We start from the raw sequence: 22463 nt of genomic DNA, 5'->3' as shown, positions 1-22463 counted from the left end.
CAGTCCTCCGTAACTGGAGGGCAGCCGAGGCTGGCACGTGCCAAGGAGAGGTTAGCACCTCACAGGGGCGGGTAATGAGAGGAATTGGGTTTGAGAAGGAGAACCTGGGCAGTGGTCCAGGGCATTCTGCAGAGCAGCCTCTGTCACCAGCATGAGCAGGATGGCCCCATTCTGGGGGCCCTGAAATGTGTGCAGTGGGCTCTGGCTGAGACAGGGCGAGAGGGGCTTCCGCATTCACTGCAGACTCCTCGTCCTGCCTGCTCCAGAGGTGGGGAGGCTCCGGAGGGCCCAGGCAAAGTAGAACCAGCAGCTGCCCCCAGAAACCAAAAACTGTTCTCACAAGCCAGATGCCAGGCCGGGCTTCCTGTTTACAAGGAGCTCCCTGAGGCAGGGGATTGACCACGTAGGGGGCATGCCCAGGAGTCCACCCCGTGTGTCCATGCTTTGCTGCCCCCTCCCCAAGGCAGGGGGTGAGGGGCCGGAGGACTCCTGCCGGGGCCGCCCTCTTCCCTGCGCGCCCAGGGGCAGGGCTGGCCCCCACGCCCCCCGCCGCTGCTGGACCTCACGGCCGCTCCCCCCACAGATGACAGCCACGAGCACTCATCCCTCGGACCCGCTTCCATCCACTCCTCCTCCTCCTCCCACCAGTCTGAGGGCCTGGACGCCTGTGACCTAGAGCAGGTCACCCTCATGCTCAGGAAGTTCTCTCTCGAGAGGTAGCGTGTGCTCACGGGAAGGGGAAGCGGGGTGGGGGTAAGACACCCCCGAGGCCCCCACAGAGGGGGATGCGGAGTCCTGGAATTGAGGCACCCTGAAGTCCAAAACCATGTCCTCTGACCCCTCATTTTTCACTTGGAGAAACAGAGTTCCAGAGAGGAGGGGGCTTAGCCCAGGGGCTGTGAGGACACATTAGCAGTGACCCCCTCCTGGTGTGAACAGGGGCAGAGCCCTATGTGCCCGGCCAGGGTGCCAGGTGCAAGTTTTAGGCAGGGGAGACCCCCAGGTGTGAGCTCTCGGGGGTGGGGGTCTGTGGTCCTGCACCCTGAGCTGTGGGCGGGAGGCGGCGCCACAGGGGCCCACCCCACCCTGCCGCCGCTCCTGGCTCCAGGGTCTGTTTTCAGCCCAGCCCGGCTCAGGGCCGCCCGCCTAACTCCCGTGTTCTGTCCCCATCCCAGACCCTTCCGGCCCTCAGTCACGTCTGGAGGGCACGTGCGGGGCCCGGGGCCCCTGGTACGGCTCACCACACTGAGCGGGGACGGCCTCATCACGCAGCTGACGCTTGTGGGGGGCAACGCACGCGGGACCTTCCTGCGCTCGGTCAAGCCAGGCTCCCTGGCGGAGAAGGCGGGCCTCCAGGAGGGCCAGCAGCTGCTGCTGGTGAGCGCCTGGGCCCCCCCCATCCCTGCCCCGCTTGAGCGCGTTCCTAGCTGCAAGGAGGGGGCCTGGGAGGCGATGGGCCAGTCACCCCCTTGCTCCCTGCAACCTTCCCTCTACCCTTCTCGCTTGTGCTTCTAGAGCATGCAGCACGCACTGGCACACGTGTACCTACATAGTGACACATGGGCACATGGACTAATACACATGTGCACCTGAGCCCACATCTCTGCACACAAATCACACTCACATGCACACACTATCACACATGTGCATCTCCACACACATGCACCCTCACCAGTACCCGTGCATGTGCACCCCAGCACACTCACGCACACCCCAGCACACTCGTGCACACCCCAACACACTCATGCATACTCGTGCACACTCGCATTCCCAGGCAGTGGACCCGAGGCAGATGCGCCCACCGCAGTAGGCTGCTCTGTGCCCTCCCCGCAGTGCCGAGCAGTGTCGAGCTGGCTGTTTGTTCTGGAAAGGGAGCTTTTCTTTCCTGTATGAAGCCGTCTGGCTCCTGCAGCTCCGCTGGCCGTGGGGCCCTGCCAGGAACGATGTGGCTTTGATCCCTAGCTGGAAGGCTGCATCAGAGGAGAGCGGCAGAGCGTCCCCTTGGACAGCTGCACCAAGGAGGAGGCCCATTGGACCATCCAGAGGTGCAGCGGCCCTGTCACACTGCACTACAAGGTCAACCACGAAGGTGAGATGCCCCAGGGAGCAGCAGGCGGGGACTCCAGGCAGGTCTGGGGGGTTGAGGCTCAGCCCTATCCCACCCCCTGCGTGACCCCCACCAAGTCTCCTTGCCTGACAGGGTGGCAGAGAGGAGGGCAGGGGCCCAGGGCCGAGTTTACCAAAGTGGCCTGTACCCTTTCTCGATGGTCTCTGCTGTACCAGCCCACTCTCCTGCCCTGGCATCACCCCCTGGCTGCCTGGTTGGGGCCTGGGGGAAGTCCACCTGCTGGAGGTGGAGACGCATCTGCGGCCTCCAGGACCCCTGGCCACCCCCAGGAGGCAGCACCTCCCCCCAAAGGGAACCCACCTAGTCCAGTGCACCCTTCCCCTGCCAAATGGAAGTTTGCTCCCTTGCACTGAGCAGCTGGAGATGGATTAGCATCTCCAGAATGGCCACCCCAGGCAGAGCAGGGCCAGAGGCACAGGCCTGGCCCCCCAGCTCCAGGGCAGGCCGTCCTCGCTCCACTCCTCACCCTGCCCCCTGCTGCTTTCTAAACGTGTTTCCTCTCGCACGGGCAGGACTCCTGGGTGGCAAGGACGAAGCTTTGTTTTCCATTTCCAAAGTCTGAGTTCTCATTCTCACCTCTGGGTTTTCCCGCATGATTATCTCTGCAGCTGGATCTTATTTTTAACCACCGGGGCTCATGAATGTTTCAACAGAGCATAAATAGCCAATTTCTTTCTAGCCGTCCTCCACTGCCGCCTGCCCCAGCTCATTCCCAGCAGAGCCCTGCTGGCACCGAGGCAGCTGTGATGCTTGGCCCCCAGATACAGGCCATGTCCCCTCCTTCCCTGTGGCCTGGCTTTTCAGTCCCCTCCCACCCAACCTTGTGAAATCTCCGGGTGACACTCTGCACACTGGCCAGGAATACCATAGAATGCAGGTGGATGGCACCCCCTGGAGGTGTGCAGCCTCGTGGTCTACCATCTCCAGTTCAATCAGAGTATAAATAAGTCTCAGGTGAGTCCTTTTCCTCACTGATGACAGTGCTTGGATAGCAGCTGCCATTAACCCTGACCAGGCGAGTGACAAGCTGGGCAAACCAGGGCCCTCCAGAAGAAGTCTCTGGGAGCTGTCATGAAAGAGTGGCCAGACTGCCCTGCTGGCTGAAATCCCCCTGGAACCTATAGTGTGGACATTTGACCAGCTCTTTGGGACTGGCCGCTGGGAGCCCCTTGGCCCCTTGGTTTCCACTGGGTCGCACACTGCACGAGATGCTGATTTTAGGACTTCTAATATGGATTTGTATATGGTCCTTTGCTTAATGTTTGCTGCCTTTATCGTATCTGTGGCTCACGCCCTGCTTCCTTCCAAAACGGCTTTGGAACATTCACGGTAAAGGACTCAGTGAAGTCGTTAACAAAGATTGAAATGGGCTATGGCCCTGCCGTGTTAGCAAACCAGCTGGCAGCCATGACTGAAGCAACATGTGCACACATGTGCCCAAGGGAATGAATGTGTGTTGGCCACAGAGGTGTGCATGATAGTGGGCTGTACACACCCAATGCTGGGAACAGCCTCCAGGTGCATCGCACGAGAAAGGATGAACCCACCTGGCATGGCACACTATACAGCAGTGAAAAAGAGCACAGCCCTGTCCCCTTACCCTCGTGGAGAGTCTTGCAGGCATGATCTAAACTCTTGGAAACCAGGCACAAACAAGCACAGGTGGAAAAGTCCCATCCACGGGGAGCGAGGCAGAGCTGCCTGGAGGACTGGCAGTCGGGACAGCACTTAGCCTCGGGAAGGGCATTTGGGGAGAAGGGACGTAAGGGGGGACTGGGTGACCATGACGTTGGTGACAAGTTATCAGACCGAGTACTTACTGTCAGCCATTTCCCGTATGTCAGCTACACGCCAATTAAAAAGAAAAGGAGAATCAGCGCCAAGCAGCGGCAGGCCACACGTTGGGTGTGGCCGAGGTCCCCTCCTAACCATGGCACTTGGCCCAGAATTCAGCTCGGAGCCCCTTGACAGCTAAGGCAAAAGGGAAAACCCACACATTTTAGGGCTACCCGCTCATTGGGGAGGAGACACTGCCCCCAGCAGTAAACTCCAAGAGGGCTGCGTCTCCCAGACGCTTCGCCCGCGGACAGTGGGGAATGCATTTGCTCTAAGAGGTGTCTTGGAAGCTCGCAGAGGTTTCCCGAGTCTCTTTCCCTCCCCAGGGTACCAGAAGCTGCTGAAGGACATGGAGGAAGGCCTGATCACATCTGGGGACTCATTCTACATCCGGCTCAACCTGAACATCTCCAGCCAGCTGGACGCCTGCTCCCTGTCCCTGAAGTGCGATGATGTCGTGCACGTCCGCGACACGATGTATCAGAACAGGCACGAGTGGCTGTGTGCCAGGGTCGACCCTTTCATGGACCACGACCTGGACACGGGCACCATACCCAGCTACAGCCGGTGAGGCCGGACCCAGAGGATGGGAGGGGCATTCAGGTGGTAAGCTGAGGGTGCAGGGGCTGGGAGGGACCCTAGTCCTGTCTAATAGGGAGGTTCCTGTTCCCTCTTCTTCCAGGAAGCCCTACCAGGTTGCCTGGTGACATTGCTTTCTCCCTCCACTGAGCCCCCATAGCACCTGCTGTCTGTGCAGCCTGGCCCTCGGCTCAGTGCCCCTTCCCAGCCGTGCCCCGCTGGCCCCGAGACCGTAGCTTAGCAGTCATTTCTGTTCCGTAGTGCAGCTGGGGACTGCTGGGCACCCCTGTAGACCCGAGAGCTCTAGGCATGCCTTCATCATTACCTCCCCACCCAAAACAGCCCTGTGAGGTGAGCACCGTCAGCCCTGCTGCGGGGGCCAGCCGAGCCTGGCTTGGGGCTCAGGGCCTCGGCCTGGGCAGAATCGAAACCCAGATCCCAGCTCCCCTCTGTACAGCGGCCCCCGCCGCCCCGCGCCCTCTGGCAGGCTTCTTCCTGCTCTGAGGCCCCCGCACCCCCCTTGCCTCCCCAGAGCCCAGCAGCTGCTCCTGGTGAAGCTGCAGAGGCTGATGATGCACAGGGGCGGCCGGGAGGAGGCCGAGGGCGCCCACCACACCCTGAGGGCACTGCGGGTAGGTGGGCCTGGTGGCGGCCGGGCAGCAGGGACGGGGGGGTCACTTGTGGAGGGTGATGAATGGGAGCCGTTAAGATGATGGAGATGATGAACCCCAGGGCTCCGTAAAGAGCCCCCTCCTCCTGTGCCGGGCACTGGGCTTCAACTGGGTGGGGGCAGGGGGTGATGGCCGCACCCAGGAGTTTGGACCCCATTGGAATGCTGGCCCTGCTCCGTTTCCTCTGTCCTCTGTCGAGAACTGCTCTTACCCCCCCATGATTCCGGGTGGAAACTCTGACCCCAGGACCTTCGTACTGCAGGGGCTTGAGGACGGGGTTGGAGTCCATGGCTCTGTGCAGCCACATTGTGCCCTGTGTCCCGCCAAGCCCAGCCAGGTCTGACCGATCGATGAACTCCTTTCAGAACACCCTGCAGCCTGAGGATTCCCTTTCAATGAGTGACCCCCGGGTCAGTCCCCGCCTCTCCAGAGCAAGTTTCCTCTTTGGCCAGCTGCTCCAGGTAAAGTTCTTCAGAGCACCTGTACGTAACCTCAAGCTCTAGTCGTGCTGCGGCTCTGCCCTTCCCTGCAGAGATGAGGAGCCTCATCAGCACAGCAGCACTGTGTGCCTGCACAACACTCACACCTTCTCATGGGGCCTCATTTCTCTCCTCTCGGGCGTCTTCCTTACTGTGACAGGTTCATAGACAGCCCCTGTGCTTGTTGGAAGCAAATTCTGCTTTCATAAGAGATTTGAGGAAAAGTGTGGCTAAGAGAAACTTAAACAACTTGACTATTCAAATCAGAAACAGTGTAGCAAGAGAGGAAAACAAACATTCCAGCTATCCAGACCAGTTTAGTTCCCCAGATTGAGCATTAAGTTTATCTCTGAGCATCCTGGCAGCCAAGGGAAAAAGGGAAAACCTTTTAAAGAACCTTTTAAAGGTTCTTTAAAGATTTAAAGAACCTTATCTGACTATAAAACATTTTAGCTCTTTGGGGCCAGAACAGATTGTCCCTTTGTACTTCATTCCAAGAAGAGTTGGTTCTCATGGATCATTATATCAGAAACATTGAGTAGCCTAGTGTGTGACATCTTCAGCAGTGGTTTTCTGTAAATTCAGAAGCATTCTGGATGGCCACTTCTTTTATCACCAGCTGATAGAAGCTAAGGGAGTGATATTAAAGTACAGCCCCAGAGTGTGTTTCTGTGTCGCTGCTGCGTTAAACGCAAATGGGGCTAGTGGGAGACTCTGCTGCTCCCCCCGGGTGAGGGAACAGGAGACCCAGAGAACTGGTGAGTGGCGTAGCCCTAAGTCCCAGGTGGGTGCGAACAGGTGGCAGAGAGACATCAACCCAGGCAGAAGTGAACCCTGGCGGAGCCTGAGCGTCCTAGGGCCATGCTGTCCGAGGTGCCGCACGTGTCTAGAGGGCCCACGTGTCCGGAGATCATCCAAAGGCATGGCCAGTCAACCACGGAGCTGGGGCCAGGCCGCAGCCCCCATTCTCCTCCCCCCACAGCAGGGAAGGCCTGGGGATCCAGGGTCCCAGGTGCTGTACCCCACTGAGGCGTTTGGCTCTGCCCTGTAAGGTCTGCTCTGGGAGCCTCCGGAGGAAGGGGGCATGGGAGGCAGATCTTGGGGGCAGATGACACAGCGCAGCCTGAAGCAGCCACCTCTGCCAGCGGGGGCGCCCAGCCAGGGGTCTTCTCTCCTGAGCCATCGAGGGGCTTGTGCCAGCCCGGCCCCCAGCTGTGCAGGAAAGGACCCTGATTTCCCCTGGAGACAGCTGCCTGAGAGCCGTGGACTGGAAGCCTGGGGGTTCCCTGCATGTGCTCACCTTGGCAGGCTGGGTTTGCACCCAGGGCTGGCCAAGCCCCAATGGTGGTGGCTCAGCATCCGGTCCATCCCTCTGTCCCTGCAGTTCGTCAGCAGGTCCGAAAACAAGTACAAGCGGATGAACAGCCACGAGCGGGTGCGCGTCATCTCGGGGAGCCAGCTGGGCAGCCTGGGCCGCTCGTCGCTGGACGCCACGAAGCTCCTGACCGAGAAGCAGGACGGTACGGGGTGCTGCAGGGGCCCCACCTCCTGGGGCGCTGGGGGCTGCAGTGGGGGAGGGAGCCCGGCCATGCAGGTGCCCAGGCTTGGCCTTAGCCCACTGCAAGGCACATGGCCGCGGGAGGGGAGTGAGGATGCCCGTACCCGGAAGGGAGAGGCTGCACCGGGCAAGGAGATGCTGAGTATGGTGGGGTCGTGGGCAGGGAGGGGACAGCACAGCCTCCCTGGGGGTCTCCGGGGTCTTCTCACTGAGCGCCTTGGCCATCTGTCAAGCTGCCGAGGGGCCGTGTGGTCCTCTGTCCTGTGCAGAGGTCACGATGGCCAGTGCGGGGCCAGCCCATCCCAGCCTCCCTCCCTGGCCCTTGGCTCAGCGTGGGTGGCCAGGACAGAGCCAGGGGTCCCACTACAGGCTGCCCCTTGAGGAGCTGCCCAGGCCTGTCAGAGCTGCCCCCTCTGGGCCTGCCTCTGTTTTTGCACTGGGCTTCCCCACCCCAAACCATGTGGAGAGGGCAGGTGGGAACCACCACCAAGCCTTACTGGTCTCCCCCCTCTCCTTTCGGGCCTCCTGTCCACCCGTCAGCTCTGCCCTCCATTGCACCCCTGCTCGCAGGGCCCCCTCGGGCTCCTCGCACCTGGCCTCCCCCCTGCCTAGACCACGCTCAGCCCAGCTCTTCTCAAACGCCCCGCTCCATCACATCCCTCTGGGCTCAGCTTGTGCTGCCTCCTCAGAGAAGCCCTCCTGGACTGTTTCTGGTCTGACCCCACCCTCCTGGTCAGCCTTGCTCATGCTGCTGCGTGGTTCCCGAATAGCACCTGCTGGGGGTCACCACCCAGGCGCTTCTAGAGGCAGCTGGCATGGCAGGGGCTCTGTGCAGCTGCTGTCCCCAGGAACTAGCCACCCCCCACATCCCGGCCACCCCAGAAGGGGTCTCGAGGCTCTGTGGGGCCAGCTGGGACGAGCCCCCTACCCCGCTGGGCCAGGCAGGTGCCCAGAGCTGCCCTCTCCTCCCCTCAGAGGCGGACCCTGAGAGCGAGCTCGGCCGCGGCCTCAGCCTTGTGCCCTACAGCCTGGTGCGCGCCTTCCACTGCGAGCGCCGCCGGCCCGTGCTCTTCGCGCCCCCCATGCTGGCCAAGACGCTGGTGCAGAAGCTGCTCAACTCGGGGGGCGCCATGGAGTTCACCATGTGCAGGCCGGGTGAGCAGACGCGGCGAGGGGCGGGCTGGCGTGGGGCGGGCCGGCGTGGGCCGGGCCTTCCAATTGCTCGTGGCGCTGAGCCTCTCGGCGGCCCCCGCAGCTGGGGGCCTCTTCCCGTCTCCCGCTGCGGGCACAGATCCCTCGGGGCCGGCCCCCAGACTCGAGCGTGAGCCCCTCCCTGGGTGTCGGGCAGGGAGTTGGTGCCGCAGCGGATTGTGGGGCCTGCAGGTGCGAGTCTCGTGGGTCAGGGGGACGCGGCCACCCCGGCGCGAGCTGGTGCTGCGTGCTGAGCAGACGTCCTCCCTCTCCGGGGGCCCCCGGTTCCCGCGTCCTCAGGCCTCCAGCCGAGACCCCTGCCCCACCCCCAGCCAGGGAGACCATCTCAGGTGTCCCGGTTTTAAGTCCACTTTTCCAGGCATCGTTGGCCCACAACGACCTGCCCCAGTGTGACGTGCGGGTTAGAGCTTCGGGGCAGCTGGACCCGGCCGTGACCCTGGCCGTGTGCTTGCCCACTTGCTGCCTCATGCTCCACCCCACGCTCTGTCCAGCTGCAGGCTGCGGGGCGGGTTCCATCTCCGAGAACGTTACACGAAGGGGCCATGCCACGAACTGCCGAGGTCCTGGCCTCCCCCACTCGACTCAGAGCTCGTCAGGCCCCATGGCCGGGCCCGTGCTCTCCCTGCACCCCGACGTGTGAGCTCTGCAGCCATCCCCAGGGCGGTCACGGGGCCACGTGGAAAACCAGGGTTGGGGGCAACACACAGACTGGCGTGGTCACGTCGAGCGCTCTGGACTCGATCCTAGAGGCTGCAGGCTCCCAGCTCTTGTACTAAATGTCCACGTCCGGGCAGGGTGGCATCCCATTGTCCCTGGTGAGGGCTCCCCCAGCGTGAGCGGCTGCACCACCACCCCTCTAGTGTGTGTTGAGCAGATGGCCCACCCTCCTCGTGGGAGAGCGGCCTGGGGGTCCAGTCATGGGCTGTGGGGCCAGGTGCCCTCAGCTCAGGTCCCGACACCACCCTGCCGTTTGCATTGGGGCTGTGAGCAGCCCCCGTTGGCTCGCGGATTCAGGGGGCACGGCAGCTCTTCTCACTGAGGTGGCAGAGCTTGTGGGAGGGCAGGACCTAGCCCAGGTCGCCCCCTCCACCGCCCCAGGTGGGGTAGGCGGGGCTTCCAGGTCTCCACTCTCCAGGTGGAGGGAGTGGCAGATGTGGGTCCCGGCCCCTTGGTGAGCAGCAGCTGCCTGGCCTCTGTGGTGCCCACCTACTTCCCTACCCACGGCAAACGCGTCCACGGCCCTCCAGAGCCAGCTGCCCAGGCCCTTTGGAATTTTCCGGGTGGGGGCCTCTGAGCCCTCCCAGCCTGGCTCCCGGGAGCCCACACACACCTCCAGGGACTGCAGGGAAAGGAGGGTCTCACTGCTGCTGGATTTTCGTTCCCAACCCCGTACCTGCTACAGACATGTGGCATCTCCTTGGGGCGGCTGTGGCCAGCTGGCCGTGGGCATGTCAGGTGGGAGAGCAGGACCTCCTTCCTCCCCAATATTGCCGCACCCCCTAACCTGCTGGCCCCACTGTACCCCGGAGCCCTTCCAGCATGCTCCCGCTGCAGGGAATAAATTTGCATTCGGAACCTGTCTGCTTAGTTTTGGTTCCCCAGACCGGCCTGGACCTAAGCAGAGAATTTCAGGCCTTCATTTTCTCTAACCTCCTCCTTTTACAAGGCCCAGAGAGGTTAAAGATGTGTTCGGGGTCACACAGCAAGTAGGTCAGGCCTCCTCCTCCAGGAAGACTGCCTACAGCCCACTGCCCCCACCCTCCCATGAGTTGCCCATCGTTGTGCCTACTGTATCGTTGTGTAATGTCTGTATCCCATGTTCTTCTCCCCAGCCAAGTGGTGATTCCTCGAGTGCAGTAACTGTGCTTTTATCATGTTTTTATTCTTAGTGTCTGATTCTCAGTAGGTTTTCAATAGACATTAATAAATTAACAGGTGGATAGATAAGGAAGGGAGGGAGGGAGGAGTGGTGGACGGATGGGTGGATGTGAAAGAAGGAAAACGAAGGGAGGGAGAGAAGGATGGATGACGGATGATGGGTGGACAAGGATGAGTGGATGGACAGAAGGGTGGAAGGGTAGATAGGGAAGGGGTGGGTGGTGAGTGGACAGGCGCGGAGGGACGGGCATGGGTGGGTGGGGATGGAGGGATGGATGAGGGAGGCTGGATGGTGGGTGGGTGTGGGTGGGTGGGCAGCAGACCCTGCACAAGAGGTGTCTTGTGGTCAGTACTGCACACAGCACCAGACCCAGCTTGCCCATTGAAACTTACCGCCCAGAACCCAGACCCCAAGCTTACCCCTTTCTCTGGGCAGCGCGGCGAGCATGAAGAAGCGCAGCCTCGACCCTGTCCTCAGGGAGCAGTTCGGTCTAGTGGAGGAGATGAGAGTCACTTAAAAGTGACTGGGAAGGGAGCAGACGGGGTGGGACCCAGAGCCACCCCACACTGAGGACTGGCCCTTCTCGCTCCAGATGTCGTCACGAGAGACGAGTTCCTCAGGAAGCAGAAGATGGAGACTATCATCTACTCCCGAGAGAAGAACCCGAACTCTTTCGAGTGCATCGTCCCCAGCAACATCGAAGCCGTGGCAGCCAAGGTGAGGCCCCCACTGAGAGCCCACCCTCATCCCGGGCTGGCGGGGCAGGGTAGGGGGCTGCTCCCCCCACCCCAGTCTGCTTTCTCCCTCCTGGGGCCCACCCCCGTGGTCTGTGGCGTAGGTTGAGATTTTGAAGCAGCTTCTACTTGTGACGGCTTCCCCGTGCTGGTGCTGGTGCTGGTGCTGGTTCGGCGCTGTCTGGGGTGTGTGCGCCGGGTGTGACGGCAGGGGCAGGAGGGAGAGGTGCGAGCCAGCAAGGGGAGTGGGTGATGGGGGTGGCGTGTGCCATTCATGGGAAATTGGGACATCAGAAGAGTCATCGGCAGCGAGCGCAGGAGAGGTGTGCACTTTAGAACTTTCTAGAACCTTGCAACGTGCCCCTTCCCTGCCCAGAGCTCTGAGCGCTTTCCCATCCTGGCACTTTGTGGAAAGAAAGTTCTCAGCTCGAGGGAGGTGCGTGTTACCATGGAGAGGTGGGGGTGACCCTGGGGACAGCTGGGGCAGGTGCCGTGCAGCAGACGTTCACTCGTGCGCATCCCTGCTTTGTCACCCACGCAGGTGAAAGTGCGGGCAGAGTGGTCAGCCGGCCTTGGGCAGTTTGTTGTTGTAGGGTCTGGGCTGCGCAGTCCAGAGAGGAGCAGAAACGATTTGACCTGAAAAGGTGGAGCTGTCAGATGAGTCTTCCTGTCACAAGCCCAGAGAGTGGCTGCGCTGGCAGGGAGGGGGCAGCAGTGAACACAGGGGGTCAGGGGGCTTCTGGGGCTCATCACTGCTACTTCTTGAGCTGGTTCTGGTTCTGAAAATTAATCGAGCCATACATTTAGGACATCAGTGCAGAAGTGTTAGGTTTCGTTGGGTTTTTTTAAGTGATGCCTTCAGCAGAGTAGGGGTTATCCTTTTTTCAGAGACGATGAGCTCATAGGTGCCAAAGACTCAGGCTGCAGCACCCTTGCAGATAACCACGGAATGTGCCAGCCCACAGGGGTTTCACCCTGCTCTCCATTCTCAGGCCCGAGGACCTAAATGCCTCTGATGGCAGAATAGGGAGCGAGTTGTTATTATTTCTTTTACATGGGCAGACACCAGGGATCGAACCCGGGTCTCCGGCATGGCTGGCGAGAGCTCTGCCCCTGAGCCTCCGTGGCCACCCTAGCGAGTTATCCTTGATGCTTGCTGCACTGGTTTTCTCTGCGTCATCGGCCTCGCGCCGGGTACCTGCCCCCTGTGGACGTGTGTCTACACAGCACCCGCGGAGTGTCTGCATGTGGGGGTCGGGTCTCGCCCGTGGTGTCCCTAGGTCAGCCGGCAGCCCATGGAGCTCTCAGCCGCTGGCCCCTGTCCCCGGCCTTGCCCCGTGGCCCTGCTGACCCGGCTGCCTGTGCCTTCAGAACAAGCACTGCCTGCTGGAGGCCGAGATCAGCTGCGCGCGAGGCCTGATCAAGTCCCAGATCTACCCCATCGTGCTCTTCGTCCGGGTGTCGGAGAAGAACATCAAGAGGCTCAGGTGAGGCCCGGGACCCCGACCCAGCTCCCCGCCACCTCAGGCCGCCAGGCAGCATAACACGCCAGGAAGAAGCCGAAAGCCAGGGTGGCGGCCAGGCCAGGCTCTGTCCCCAAGGCCCATGGCCTCCTGGGGCCGGCTTGCCCCCCTGGCGGTCCCTTTGCACGTGTCTCTGGGGACACGCTCCTGGTTTCTGCCTCCTCTGACCGCTCTGAATCTCCTCTTCCGAAGGGCTCTGGTCACTTGACACCAGGCCCGTCTCGTTCCGTCTGGGCACATCTAAATATACCTAAAGGGTCCTCAGAGGGCCCCCACACCTGTGGGAACCCGGGATGGGGTGAAGGGACCGTGGTCGAGGCACCCGAGCCCTCCCGCCAGCCTGCCCTGGGCACCCGGCTTGGCAGTGCCCCAGGACCCAGCCACTGTACCTGTGCCCAGCTCTGTCCTCAAGGAGCCCCTTGCTGGGTGCCATGTCCCCTCCTGGCCAGCAGCAGGGACGGGAACAAAAACCCAGGCACTCGGGTGGGGGTGTGCCAGGGTGCGGGAGGCAGAAGGCTGGGCCCCCGGATGAGGTGGCACAAGCAGAGGCTAAGCTGCGGTGAGGGACGCCAAGCAGAGTCCAGAGCGGGGCGCTCCGGGCCAGAGGTGCAGCAGCACCCGGACTCTGCAGCAGGAACAGCCGGGGCCTAGCACGGGGGCAGGGCGGGGAGGTGGCAGGAGAGCCAGAGAGGGGTGCCAGCCATAGCTAGCCCTGTGAACACAGGGAGGGGAGGGCTGGACTCTATCCCCAAGGCAGTGGGAGACCATGGAGGCTTTGGGCACAGGAATGACGTGACAAGTGTAGCATTAAAAGGCTCCTGTCCAGGGCATCAGGCACCCAGGCGGCAGGGGAAGGGGCCGGGGAGGGGGCTGAGGAGCAGCTGTCGGGTGTTAAGCAGAACCCACAGGAGGCGCCAGCAGGCAGCTCTGGGGTTTGGAAAAGACGGAGGAGAAGAGGTAGACACTTCAGTTTTGGGGTCTGAGCCACAGGAAGCCCAGAGCTACTGTTCCGGAATGTTCTCTCATCCTCACCTCTCCTGCAGAACAAATATTCTTACCCTATTGCACAGACAGGGACCGAGACTAAGGGAGGTGAGGCCCTCGGTCCGTCCCCAGCTCCCTCCCGGGCCCGGTGTTGGAGCGGGGCTCCGGCATGGGTGAGCAGGCAAGGTTCCCAGCCGCTGGGCCGGGGCCGGGCGGGCGGGCAGATCCAGCACGCAGGCCCTCCCCGAGGCTCCGGGGCACCCTGCAGCCGCACGGCCCCCCATCTGCCTGGCTCCCCTGCAGGAAGCTGCTGCCGCGGCCCGAGACAGAGGAGGAGTTCCTGCGCCTGTGCCGGCTGAAGGAGCGCGAGCTGGAGGCGCTGCCCTGCCTCTACGCCACGGTGGAGGCCGACGCCTGGGGCTCGGTAGAGGAGCTGCTGCGCGCGCTCAAGGACAGGATCGGCGAGGAGCAGCGCAAGACCGTGTGGGTGGACGAGGACCAGCTGTGACCGGCAAGGCACGGAGCAGAGCCCGGGACGCCCGCCGGACCCGCCCCGCCCAGGCTGAGCCCCTGGAGCCCCTGGCGGGAGTCACAGCCCCCACGGCGGCCCTGCTCCCCTGGCGTCAGCAGGAAGATGGGGCCAGAGCGGCAGGTGAATGTAGAGCGTGGCACAGGTGTGCTACCTGGAGGACAGGTGTGCTACCTGGAGGGCAGGTGTGCTTCCTGTAGAGCAGGAACCACCAACCCACAGGAGGCACGAGTAGCCCCTCCCCAGCCAGGACCTGTCTAGGGCAAAGGGGGAGGTGTGTCAGGCTGTTTTTTCTTGCATTAAAATGTTTACATTCCTTTGTTTCCAACTAACTGCTTTAGTGGAGCCGTGTGCTGGGATGCTCAGCTCCTGCCACCCTCCCGCCTGCAGACTATGCCCTGCGGGTGCCATGTTCACAGGAGGAGGGAGGCAGGGCCGCCCTTACTGTCCCGGACCAGCCTGCCCAAGGCCTGGGGCTGGGGGCAGCACAGTTACTAACTGCACCCCCTTTGGCTCTGGGGTCTCTTGGTTTGGGTGAGAGCTCACTCTGGGAAGGCCCTTCCTTTCTGAAGTTGCTTGGAAGGTCCTTCTGTTTCAGCCCCCACCCCCAGACCTTTGCTTGGGGCCCCCGACATGGTCCCACTGCAGCCCCTGAGCACTGAGAAGCCCTCGGGGCAGCTTCACGTCCTCCTGTTCAGACAAGGGCAGGCGGGCGAAACACATGCGCTGTTTGCTCTCCTCTGTCACGGGGCTGGGGAAGTGGAGAGCTGGGCCACTTCCAGCTGTCACGGGGCTTGGGAAGTGGAGAGCCCAAGGCCACTTCCAGCCTTGGGCTTCAACATTCCTTGACCCCAAAAGCTAAGGCAGACTGGCGAGTCTGGGCTTGGTGAGATGCGGCCGCCAGGCCGTGTCACGCCCTTAGCAGGACACTCTGCGGCGTTCTCAGAAAATTGGAAGATTAGATTAAGACAGACAGGATTCTGTCTGTCTGAGCTGTGGGAGCAGCTTCTCGTTGGCAGCCCAACACCTGTTCTCTGCATCTCACCAGCAAAACCTTGAGTCTGGTATGAGGAATTGTGCACAGCTGAAAGCTCATTTTTCCAGCCTCCCTTGCAGTTAGGGTAATTAAGGAAAGGTAAGGGAGGTTTTGGGGAAAGACCAGGGAGACAAACAGACCTTCCTCCGGTTTCCTGCCTGGAGTGCAGATGCGATGGCCGGGTCTCCAGCGGTCAGCTTGGACACTGAGGCGGCCAGGCGCAGAGAAAGAAGGAGCTGGAGCCCCTGCTGTCACTCTGGAGCCCGGGACAGCTGCCTGGGTTTCTTCTCCGTGAGATAGAAATAAAGCTTTACCTTGTTTCCAGTTGCTGATTTTCAGTTCTGTTTCTTGTAGCCTAGAGCAATCCTTACAGACAGACAGCCCTCTGCTGTGGTCCCGCATGCCATGGGCGTGCGCGTGTCCACTCCTCGGTTTGGGCACATATTGAAGAGATTAACTGTTAAGAAAAAAAAAAAACTTGTTAACATCTTGCCCCCGAGAAACAAAACCACGCGCCTGAGAAAGGGGAGGGCTGCAGTGAGTGCTGCAGACACCTTGCCCTCCGTATTTTCGAGTCTTGGGCAGCAAATTGACACCACGAAGCCCCAAGAGGTGCCAGTGGGCAGACAGGGCGCTCCGCAGGCGCCTCTCACCATCCTGTCCGCACCACCGATTTCTGCCCCTGGGTCAAGTTCGCCAGGGAGCACACCCAGTGAGAACGGGAAGCGCCCTCCAAGGGCCGGCTGGGTCCGGGAGCAACTGACGGCTGGGTCCCGAGAGGCCTCGGTCCCTCCTCCCCCGTCCTGTACCGCCTAGACTCAAACAGTGAATTCTCTCAAGCCAAGGCAATGGCATCTCCACTTAGAAACTGTTTCCCTGCAAAGCACTTAGTGCGGAGGGGACAGACGTGCCCGGAGAAAAAGAAGCCCCACAGTAAAAGCCCGCTGATTTATTTTTATTTAATTAATTTCAGAATCCTCAGGCCCATTATGCAAGAAGAACCAAGCTTTAAAAAAAGAGCCAAACACAGAGTTTGCATGTAATTGGGGGTGGGGGATGCAAGGAGGGGTGAAAGCCAGTATGCTTGGGGAAAAATAGCTGGAAAGAGTTGGCAGGTATATTTTTGCCCCTGAGTAACTTAAACCCAGCTCCAGAATGCAGCATCGAGAGGTAGAATCAGTCACTGTGGCAGATGGAAAGAGAGGGGTCCGCCACCAGAAGCGAGGTGCTGTGCTACCAGGACAAGTCCTAAAGCCAGCGGGGGGCTGGGCTGGGCCCCCCGGGAATCGGCCGCATGGGGATTTTGCAGGAGACCCCTGCTACCCTCTGCTCCAGCTCTGGCCTCCCAGCGACCAGGCCCAGGCAGCCATGTGTCTGCCTGGAAAGGAGGAGGACCCTGCAGGGGCAGAGGCTGGGAGCTCTCTGCTAAGTCTGGCTGCAGTGTAAGTTCTCACACAAGTGTCTGCAAGCTGAGTTTTTATTTTGGAGCCAGCCCTGGGCTCAAGTAGGCTGCGGGGAGACTGAGGGCAGAGAGAAGAGGCTGCGTAGGCGGCCAAAGCTGGTGGAAGGGCAGGGTCCAGCTCCAAGGATATGTGGCCACTGGGAGATGAGCCCGGGAGTCGTGGGCAGATTCCCAAACAGCCGAAGAAGCATTGTTCTGGGGGGGTGGCAGATACTAGCAGCGATTCCATGTGACCCTGCACCACACCAGGCACCTCGCAAATGCTTGTTCACTTGCTGATCCCAAAGCCCAGGAGAAAATTTAGGCACAGAGAGGTTAGATAACCTGAGCAAGGTCACACAGCTAGGAAGCTGGGATTCTGCCCAGCTCTGCCTGATTGGCAGCCGCAGATTCTGGGTTTCTTATCCACGGGAGCCGTTTGGGGCACTTGTGCTGGGCTCTAGCCTTCCAGGCAGGGGCTGGTTTGGGGCCGGGACTGTGGGGTGACCTGATTGCCAGGCTGTCCTTTATCTCTCTGGCCCGCGGGCCCCCTCCTGCCCATGCTGGTCGTGGGTTTCCAGCGGGCCAGGCCATGGCCCTGGCAAACGCCGCTCACTTTCCCAGCCCACAGAGGGGCTGCTTGTGAGAAAAACGCGGGCGGGGACGTCCCTGGGCTCCGGCGTTGTGCTAAGTTAGACCACCCTCAAAAGCCGCCGCGTCAGCTGGCCTCGTTTACCTGCAGGTGCTTCTGCCTGGGCTGCCATCCCTTTCCCAGCCCTGCTTCCCTCCCTCGCCTGGATTTCTCTCTGGCAATTCTGCCAAGGTCAACAGGGTCCCAGCCTCCCGGTCTTGTAGTACCAGAAAGGCTCTGCAGGGGTCCGGCCCGAGGGGCAGTCAGGCAGCAGGCAGCTGGCCTCAAGACCCCACCCCAATCTGTTTCTAAGGTCGTAAGGGGACAGGGTGTAGATAGGGCCCCACAAGAAGCGAGATTGCGTGTCTCGGTGGCCCCCCACCCTGTGTCTGGAGTTGAGCTGGGTTTGGCCCGAGGGTGGGAGTGAGGGGCCTGGGGAACTCCCCGCAGCAAGGCCAGCAGCTGCACAGGGGACCCCAGGAGGCCTGGGGGGAGTCGGAGCAGGTAAAGAGGCCCACAAGTCTTTGGACAGCAAGCCCACAGACGGTTGGGGTCTGTTCCGCCTGGAGTGGGACAGGCAGTGGCTGCTCTGATGTGGAATCTGGCTGAAGCGACGAGCCTTTGGGAGGTCTGGCTGCTCCCATCTGGGGCTCTTGGCACTTTGCACTGCTGTAATTGAAACTGAGAGACCACACGGAGAAGCCTGGACCCTCCTGGAGAGGGGACGGGGCCTGGAGGAGCCCAGCATTCCAGCCACCCCTGCCCAGACACCAGGTGGCAGGGAAGCCTTCCTGGACCCTCCAGACCAGGCCAGCTGCCAGCTGGGGACCTCCCAGTTAACGCCACGTGGGGCAGGAGAATCACCCAGCGGAGCCCTGCCCAAAGTCCTGATCCTCACAATCATGCTGTGTAACAAAACTGTGCTGGTCGTAAGCCACAAGGTTCTAGGGTAATTTGTTGCACAGCAATAGATACCCAGAACAGGGGTCTAGTAAGGGAAGGAAGCACGGGGCCCCATGTTGGCCAGCCTGGGATCCAAACCCAGACAAGCCACCTGCTTACTGGGTGACCCAGGCAGGTACCTTGACCTCTCTGAGCCTCAGCAGCGTCATCTGTTTAGTAGCGACAAGCGTTGTGAGCTTGATAGTGTCTGACAGAGACCCACTAAATCTGAGCAGTGTGGTCTGTAGGGTCCCTCAACTTGAAAGAATCGTGGGTGCACTCATCTTTAAGATGTCTGACCAGAGAGATGAGCAGGGCCATTGCCGAAAGCAGGCTGCAGATGAGGAGACCAAGGCTCGGAGCTCAGCTTCAACTCTCCCAGCTGTATGTCTGACAAGTTTCCTACTCGTGTCTGCTGAGGGGCTGGGATTTCGTGTTTCCAAACCCCTGTCCCGCTCTCTTTCTCTAATCCCACCAAATCGGGGTGTCTTTTGGGCTTCTCTCCAGGGCCTGCTCCAGCTGCTCAGCAGGGAGCAGACGCTGTGCTGAAGGTGAAGGCTGACTGTTGCTTTCAACCTCAAGCCCCGGGAACCCACACTAAAAGCACAGGAAGTGCCTCCGCCGGCTGTCCGGGTCCCCTCAGGACCACCAGGGCAGAGGTCACCCCGATTCCGACTCGAGGGGTGGCCACGGGAATGAATGAAGCCACAGCAAGAAGCACCTGGCCAGGCCTGGAGTGGGGACCCTCTGCCCTCCTCCAAGGAGTCTGAGCTGGAGCTGCAAGGGGGGACCCCAGGCAGGAGGGGCCTCCATGGTGGCGATGTCGGTCTGTGCCTTATATTGGGAATTTTGTCTTCTTTTTCAGCAGATCAGACCTGCACGGTTTAAGAGCCACACATGCTAAAGAGCTGTGGGTCGAAAACTCTCACCTCTGACCCTGCGCTCCACCCCCGCCTCCCCGCCCCCTGCACACAGGCAACGCTTTGATCGTTTTCATGCACATCCTTCATTCACATGCACACAAACACCAGCGTACAGTCATATTTTCCTCTTTGTAATGCAAAAGCGTGCACACTGCTCCTTACCTTCCTTTTTTCATTTTTTTTACTTAAAATGTGTGTCTTGGAGACAGTTTCTTGTCCTTTCATTCCCATCTCCAGCCATGGGTGTCGCGATGCATGGCTGCCCCTACCCTTAGCCAGCTCCTTGGTGGGCAGCGGGGCCGGGCAGTGCCCCCAAGATGAGGAGGCCCTGGGAGGGTTCGGATGGGACCAGCTGCCCCCCGAGGAGTGACAGCAGTTTTGCGGATGCCCAGAGCAGGCTGGCGTCGGTGCAGGGCTGGGAGGGGGTGGCGGCTGCTGCGAGCTCAGCCTGGGACCTGGTCTGGAAATAGGATCTGTGCGGGTGGGACTAGTGAAGAGGGGGTCCTGCTGCCTCGGGCCGGCGTCCCCATAAGAAGGGGAGAATGAGGAGGCTGGCCTGGGCACGCCGGGCAGACGGCCACATGACGACCAAGGCGGAGGTGGGAGGGACAGGGCCACCAGCCCAGGGACACACGGAAGGAGGCTCCTGAGCCTGCGGGGAGGCCCGGCCCACACCTGGCTGTGGGGCTCTGGCCTCCCAGGCTGAGGGAGAGAAAATTCCAGGGGCCTGAAGCCACCCGTTACCCCTGCGCAGCTGTCGCGGGTCGGAGTTCCAAGACCCACCCTGGGGGCCACTCCTCGTTGCTGCAGAGCCTCGGGCGGCTGTGTGACCTGAGGTCTTCCCTGGGCCCTGCAGGGAACCTGGGGCTGTGGCCACCCCCTCCGCCACTGCCACCACCAGATGGGGACTGAGCGCTAGGGACCCCCACCCCCACCCCACCGCCGCCCTGGGCAGACACGGCACCCCAGGGCTGTAACCCAGAACTCTGCCCTGCCCCCACCCAAACAACTCAGCCGGACCACGGGGTTCCATCGAAAGCCCTTCCTCTCCATCTCTGGTTCTCTTTCTCTCTCTCCCTCTGTCTCCCCCGTCCTGCCCCCCCCTCCCTCCCTTGCCGTCTACCCTTTTCCTCCCCCTCTCTCACACACACCAGCCTTCACCCTGTTGATTCACTCTTAACTCTCACCTGAATCCACTCATGCCCCCTTCCATGGCCGCCACCCGACCAGGCTGACTCTGCGCCCCCACAGACGGCCAGGCCCCCACTTCCCCTGGGCCCCTCCAGCCCATCCTCCACGCGGCAGCCAGAGGGAACTTTCCACAGTCCACCTCACGTACCTCTCCCTCTTTAAAATCTTCATGGCTGCCCGGTGTCCCCAGGATAATGTCCAGACTTCCACCAGGGACCCAGGCCCTCCCGGATCAGGTCCGGCCCCACTCCGTCCTCCCTCCCTCCCTCCCTCCCTCCCTCCCCCACCTCCCTCACAGGCTGCACCCAGCCCTCTTGCTTTCTCACAGGGGCTTCTAGGGCTTTACACATGCTGTTTCCATTCTCTGAAACACTGTTCCCTTCACTCTGCTAGGTAAACTCCAACTCATCCCTCGGGTGTCAGCTGGAAAATCAGCTCCTCTGGGAGGGCTTCCTTGATGCCTGGGCTGAGGGACACGCCCTTGCACACCCTCACACACCCTCACCCTGTCTTTAACGGCTTTCTGAATGATCTCTCTTCTCCTCTTGACTGTGAGCTTTGCAAGAGCAGAGCGTGCCTGCTTTGTTCACAGCAGCTCCCAGGCCTGCACGTAACTGCTGCTCAATCCTTACTGAATAAGGGCTCCTGTCTCTGCCACCTGGCCGGGCAGTCCTGAGCAGGTCAGGCCCCTCTCAGTGTCCCAGTGCCCCCAGAGAAAATTACTCCGATAGTTGTGAGATCTCCCATAAAACTTTTGTGGGGATAAAGGCCAAAACACCTGGAAGGCGGCTGGAAGGATCCAAGCAGTCACTGCTCAAGAAATGGAGGCAGCCCCTCCGCGAGGCCAGGAAGGCCAGGACATGGGAAGGGTCCCTCTCGGCCTCCAGGCCCACAGGGCTAAGGCTGTGCAGGCTGCACGCTGCACACTAGCCTCCACGTGGGTGGTGCCCATTGGAGCTGGGCACTGCCCAGCCTGAGCAGCTGTGTGGGGAGGCCCTGCTGGCGGCGCTCCGGCCCAGAGCAGTGGTCAGTGAATGTTTGCAGAATTACCCGAAAGGTGCACGCAGGGCTGCCTTGCCCTGTTCCTGGTGATTCCTGGTGCCCTGGAGGCTAAGCTCTTATCTAATCTCTGTCACCCCTGACCCCCACTCTGCAAAGAGCAGGCGAAGGGGCAGCAGCCGGCTGCCCCAGCATTCTGCACCTTACAGGCCCCAAGCCGTGGCCTCTTCCTGTAGCCGCTCAGGGTGAAAAGGCAGCTGTGATGGTGACCCCGCAGGCAGGAGAAGGCACGGACCTGTTGGGACCACTGTCTGGGGCGGGTCTCCGGGTGGGGGAGGATGGAGGGGCCAGAAGTTCTCCCTTCTGCTCAGAGACAGGGAAGATGGAAAAGGAGGTGCCCCAGGGCAGCTGGGAGCAACTCCCACCACCGGCTCTGAAGACAGAGCTTCAGAAAACTTCTCCAGTGGCTGCAGAGCCACGGCTGTGATCCCAAGTGGTTATGTCCAGCATGGGGACCCCGACCACAGGTGGCTATTTAACTCTGAATTAATTAAAGTTAAATAAAACTCAAAATTCGGTCTTTCATCAAACTCGCCACACCTCATGCTCAGTAGCCTCATGTGGCCAGTGGCTACAATATTCAGCAGAGGTTATAGGATGTTTCCAGCACTGCAGAAAATTCTATCAGAAAATGCTGGGTCCTGGGATCCAGAGATTTCTCCAGGTGCTGGTAGCCTGTCAGGATGGGAACAACTTAAACAATTTATGCAGTGCCCTGAGTTGAGGCTGTTGGATTTGCCCAGGGGACAGCAATTATGTAGATGAGTGAAGCGAGCCAGAGAAAGGCGATGGAGACAGGTGAGGACCATGGCAAAGTGGCAAGCTCTTGCTCCATTTAAAAGGGGCCGTTGGTTCTTGGTGCTGATTGTTTGGTTCCTGTCTTGCCAGATTTTCTGATTGTGCAAGACAACAGTTGGTTTTACACTTCAGGGTGGCTGCCTCATAATTACAAGATTGAGAGCTTCCAAGCTGGCTAGGGTGATGGAAATGAGTCTCTTGCACACATCGTCTCTCTTTTTTGCCACGTGTCTTATTTGGCTCCAATCTTGTCTGACTGATAATGGACGCCTGCCCAGTGGGGATGCAAAGGTGGCCAAGGGACTGCAAAATCGTGTGTGTGTGTTAGAG

General features: G+C 60.7%; 1 protein-coding gene across 6 annotated transcripts in view; it reads left to right on the top strand.

Annotated features, from left to right (window-relative positions):
- The window catches only part of CARD11 (caspase recruitment domain family member 11), a 92761-nt gene extending 78333 nt beyond the window's left edge, over positions 1-14428 (top strand). For all 6 annotated transcript variants that reach the window (XM_077140476.1, XM_077140477.1, XM_077140480.1 and 3 more), the window contains exons 15-25: positions 584-716; positions 1176-1377; positions 1963-2089; positions 4291-4531; positions 5076-5175; positions 5580-5675; positions 7078-7213; positions 8227-8406; positions 10935-11059; positions 12448-12563; positions 13887-14428. In XM_077140476.1, coding sequence (XP_076996591.1) covers positions 584-716; positions 1176-1377; positions 1963-2089; positions 4291-4531; positions 5076-5175; positions 5580-5675; positions 7078-7213; positions 8227-8406; positions 10935-11059; positions 12448-12563; positions 13887-14091 — 1661 coding nt within the window. In that variant the 3' untranslated portion in view covers positions 14092-14428. The remainder of the gene's footprint in view (positions 1-583; positions 717-1175; positions 1378-1962; positions 2090-4290; positions 4532-5075; positions 5176-5579; positions 5676-7077; positions 7214-8226; positions 8407-10934; positions 11060-12447; positions 12564-13886) is intronic.
- Positions 14429-22463: the final 8035 nt, after the last annotated feature.

Source organism: Tamandua tetradactyla, chromosome 23, assembly GCF_023851605.1.
Source record: "Tamandua tetradactyla isolate mTamTet1 chromosome 23, mTamTet1.pri, whole genome shotgun sequence".
In the NCBI taxonomy this organism is placed as follows: domain Eukaryota; kingdom Metazoa; phylum Chordata; class Mammalia; order Pilosa; family Myrmecophagidae; genus Tamandua; species Tamandua tetradactyla.
The sequence above is the reverse complement of the archived record's forward strand: the minus strand, read 5'-3'. Positions and strand labels throughout refer to the sequence as shown.